Source organism: Cucurbita maxima, unplaced genomic scaffold, assembly GCF_002738345.1.
Source record: "Cucurbita maxima cultivar Rimu unplaced genomic scaffold, Cmax_1.0 Cma_Scf00019, whole genome shotgun sequence".
NCBI lineage: Eukaryota > Viridiplantae > Streptophyta > Magnoliopsida > Cucurbitales > Cucurbitaceae > Cucurbita > Cucurbita maxima.
This window is the reverse complement of record NW_019272035.1, coordinates 771,597-776,021: the sequence shown is the minus strand read 5'-3', so window position 1 is coordinate 776,021 and position 4,425 is coordinate 771,597. Positions and strand designations below refer to the sequence as shown.

Here is a 4,425-nt window from a genome sequence, read left to right as displayed (position 1 = left end):
AAACAAAAAAAAAAAAAAAAAAAAAAAAAAAGAAGAAGAAGAAGGTAGTGTTTATAACAGTCTAAGCTCACTGTTAGCAGATATTGTCCGCTTTAACCTATTATGTATAGCTGTTAGCTTCACAGGTTTAAAACGCATCGGCTAGGAAAATGTTTTCATACCCTTATAAAAAATGTTTCATTCTTCTCTCCAACCGATGTGGGATTTCAGTGTTCTTGTAGGTAGACAACTAGACATTAATAAAGACAATTTCTATACTCATATTCGTTTGATGATTGATCTATTGCTATTTAATACTTCACTTGAATCACGAGCATTATATTGATAGGTATCATAAAGAACTCAACACGAATGATGACTTTTCCGGTCAAAATGTTTAGGTTACACTATAGGATGTGAAAATTGTTGAGATGCGGCCAAACTGCTCTTGTCACTCATTAGGAGTGAATAACTCTAAATGAAAATTAGTTTGAAATCATATTTTTGTTCTTATATATAGGTTTATATTTAGACTAGGTTGAAATCTAAATACTATTTGTTCTTTTCATATTGTTTAGAATATTAATATGAGGTCTACTATTCATAATGTTTAAACATTTATTTTGTTTTTTTATATTACAACGGGTCAAGCGTAAATCTCTGAACTAATTTTTTTAGGTCAAGCCGTATGCATGATGATACATTTAAACCTCTAACCTGTTGGTCGAAGATACATAATTTATGTTAGTTGAATTATGCTCATATTGGACCTTCAAACTAATTGAACACTCAGTGGATAAAACGTTCATTGTCATCTTAAAAGTTAATAGTTCGATTCCTCACCCCACCATTGTTCAACTAAAAATACAATTGTAAAAGAACTCTAAGATTTAGAGGTAGGGCTTATGTTTGATACATAAATTTGCTCATCCAAGGCTATAACTTCGTTTATCTTACTAACCATATCATTCCATACCATAGAAACTTAGAACTGATAGAGGTTTTGCATCTTCATAGACAAGCAACAAAACATACCATCTTTTATTGCGTTAACTTAGTGTAAACTTTCTCGACCCTTTTATACCAATAGCTTTATCGACCCTCAAGGAAAACTCGAGGAGTTCCCTCAATCAATGAAATGGTTTCTATTTCCTAGAAAAAAAGATACAAAATCGTTGGACGTATTAAAAACTATGAGCCAAACATCATAGGCGTATTTTGCTTTATTTTGCAACTTCCATGTATGAGTCAATAGCTCCATCTCAAACTCAACCATCTGGAAAATTGGGATACAATTTATAGAAGATGGGTTGGGGAGGAAATGAATAGTTTCATTATACAAGAGGCAAAAGAATAAGCAGAAACTGTACCAAGTATAGCATGAACCAGCAGAAGATGCACTGCTTTCCAACAGCTACTTCTGGTTTGCCCTCCTAACCCAAGACTGTAAGTTCTCAGATATTCTACATTCTATTTTCATCTCAACAATAGAAGTAGCGTCACGGCCGAGAATGTTAATGAGAAAATGTGGTTAGCCAAAAGTCCTCGAGCTCGGAAACTCTGTTCACATAAGCAAGTATGACGTGTATGCATATCGTTAAAGACGGTGTTTAGTACAAACTAAGATCAAGGTAGGATTAGAATACAATAGCTTTCGACTTCCATAAGTAACGATATTATCTTAACCAAGTTTCAACAAACGTAACATGTTTCATATGGTGGGATGAATTACATACCTTGAGAGATAAATAAGATGAGTCTGAAGAAGACGATTTAAGTCCATGAAATCCAACATCATATGATATGCTCCCATCAGCTTTGAAGAGTCCAAAATTCCTCTCAGAAGTCGGCCCCTGTTTCAAATTTTCGTTAAACGTTGCAAAAACGTAGGCCTTCAATACATTCCTTGGCCTGTAGGGAGTCCCTTTCTTCTTAGCAAGCCTCTTCCGTAAGTTGTAATTAAATATCTTCGCATTACTCACCGTTGCTGCAGCCTCGTTTTCGTCCCCACGGGAAGCCCAACCAGTCTCAGTAACTATGACTTCCATTTTCTGATATCCAGCATCTGCTAATGCAGCATATGCAGCGTCGATCTGAGCATCAAGCATGTTGTCATAATGTAGATCAGTTTTGGGATCAATAATACCCTTAGTTGATTCAAAAAGTGCATAGTTGATATCAATATTCTCAGGGTCACTCATATAGGCTAGGAAGGGATAAGCGTTTAAACAGAAAGGTGAGCCAATCTCTGCAAGAAACTCCAGCAAAGGCCTCATGTACTGAACTACATTTTCTCTAAATATACATGAAGAAGGCGGAAACGAGTTTGAAAAAACAGCCTGAGAATGCGCGGTTGTGATTTGAACAACACCATCTAAGTTAAGGCTCTTTACTGCCTTATAGATATTCTTTGCAGCACCCAAGAGTGCTCCCCACAGCTCAAGATCACCTCCTCCTAGAACTTCATTACCAATGGCAATCCCACAAATGTGAGTCTCAGGAAGGAATGCTTGAACATTTTCTTTGACCCAGTTCATCGCGTGTTCCTCGCTCGCACTCGTTTCTTTCAAGAACCCATTTGGGAGACCAACCTCTAATTCAAGCCCTGTCCCACTAAACGCCTTCAGGACATTGTGATCAGCATCATAAATCCTAACGTTCTTTATTTTTGCTGCTTTGAGAAGTGAAACAACTTCATCAGGTGAAGGAATGTTATCAGCAATCCTTCCATAATTTATTCCATAAGTTCCAGTAAATGCTTGTACTGTCATTGTCGAGGAGGCTGGAGAAAGACAAGGAGATGTTTTACTACGTAAAAATCCAAGCCTACCGCTAACAGATATTGTCTTTTTTAGGCTTTCCATCAAGGTTTTAAAACACGTCTACTAGAGAGAGGTTTTCACACCCTTATAAGGAATGCTTTGTGCTCGTCTCCAATCAATGTGAGATCTCACAATCCACCCTCTTTAGGGGTCCAACGTCCTCACTAGCACACCGCCTGATGTCTGGCTTTGATACCATTTGTAAAAACCCAAGTCCATTGTTAGCAGATATTGTCATCTTTGAACTTTCCCTTCTAGGAAGACGTGTCTACTAAAAAGAGGTTTCCACATCCTTATAAGGAATACTTTGTTCTCCTCTCCAACTAATGTGGGATCTCACAATTCACTCCCATTGGGGGCCAGCGTTCTCGTTGGCACACCACTTGATGTCTAGCTCTGATATGATTTGTAACAGCCCAAACCTACCGCTAGCAAATATTGTCCTCTTTGGACTTTCCCTTCTAGGCTTCCCCTCTTTTAAAACGTGTCTATGAAGAGGTTTTCCCACCCTTATAAGAAATGTTTCATTCTCCTCTCCAACCAACATGAACTCTCACATACAACAACTTCCTCGAGTGGACGACTTAACAAGAAACAACAGAGTTTTAAAAACATGCATCAAAATTTACTCTCAGTTCTCAACAAAAATCTTCAAGAATGACTGAAAGAAGCACGAAATAGAACTTAAAAGAAACAATCAAAACTAACCCAGTAGAAAACTCCATCAAATAAAAAAAATGATGCAGGCACGAAGTCCACAACAGTCTGAAAACTTGCAAGACAGAAGCATAAGATGAAGAATGAACTGACCTTACTGACTAAATCATGCAAAAAGAAGAGGAAAATCCATGAAAACTTCTGAATACAAGTCAAATGGAAGCAATCTTTGGACCCAAAATCCAAAACCAAAAACTCAGAGCCATCTGATTACTAAACAGGAAGAACTAGAAAACAGAAAGAGAAAATGTTACAATACCAATGGCAGAGAAGACGATCCAGAAACCAGGAAGCGATTGAACACAGAGCCAGAAGCATTTCCTGGCCATTGATCGAAGAGATATGGAAATGGGAATTTGATCGGACGGCTTAAAAACCAGGCAGAACCAGCAGATTTCTTTCAAAACGTCCCACAGTTTCTGCTAACCATTCCAATGAAATGGAATGAGGAGGAAGAAGACGACCCAACAGAATTAGCACATATAGACGAAGACCCTTTTCTCTGATTTGTCCAAAACCTTATGGAAACTGTTTGGCAGAGGAAAATTTTCATGAGAGAGAGAGAGAGAGAGTGAAGATGTCGTTTTCTTGGTGAGTAATAATAAGGGGTTTTGATTGGAGGGTTCTTGTCTGTTACAAAATTCAGTCCAAATTTCATTCTTCTAAAATCCTAACGACAAATCCATAGATCACCCATTTGGTTTTGATCCATAAACAAAAAAATTCATCCGGTACAATTTGATGAGTTTTAGGCGAGCATAATGTACACATTGCATCAACCCTAAAGCTCACTTAACATGCATAACCTTGCTTTAAGTTGTGTGGTTGAATAATGACTATACATTTTTATCGTGAGTTCAACATAAGTTGTCTGGATTCAGCACTTGATGGCCCGACATTCTCCTGC

General features: G+C 37.6%; 1 protein-coding gene across 3 annotated transcripts; it reads right to left on the bottom strand.

The window, feature by feature from the left end:
• Nucleotides 1-1,166: 1,166 nt before the first annotated feature.
• On the bottom strand, nt 1,167-4,101 carry LOC111493627 (glucan endo-1,3-beta-glucosidase 11-like). 3 transcript variants are annotated; one of them, XM_023143394.1, is made up of 3 exons: nt 3,778-4,101; nt 1,716-2,761; nt 1,167-1,539 (listed from the first exon to the last, which is right to left on the bottom strand). In XM_023143394.1, the coding sequence occupies exons 1-3, from the start codon at nt 3,845-3,847 to the stop codon at nt 1,456-1,458; spliced, it is 1,200 nt and encodes a 399-aa protein (XP_022999162.1). In that variant the 5' UTR covers nt 3,848-4,101; the 3' UTR covers nt 1,167-1,455. The 3 variants fall into 3 exon arrangements, with proteins under 3 accessions (XP_022999162.1, XP_022999164.1, XP_022999163.1); XM_023143396.1 differs by having other exon boundaries at nt 1,716-2,650; nt 3,778-4,100; XM_023143395.1 differs by lacking the exon at nt 3,778-4,101 and adding an exon at nt 2,885-2,918.
• Between the last annotated feature and the right edge of the window lie 324 nt (nt 4,102-4,425).

Coding starts and splice junctions, on each gene's coding strand:
- LOC111493627 (XM_023143394.1), bottom strand. CDS start 3,847: ATGGCCAGGAAATGCTTCTGGCTCTGTGTTCAATCGCTTCCTGGTTTC. Junction 2,762..3,777: donor GATCGTCTTCTCTGCCATTG/GTATTGTAACAT, acceptor GTCTTTCTCCAG/CCTCCTCGACAATGACAGTA. Junction 1,540..1,715: donor CATCTTATTTATCTCTCAAG/GTATGTAATTCA, acceptor TTATGTGAACAG/AGTTTCCGAGCTCGAGGACT.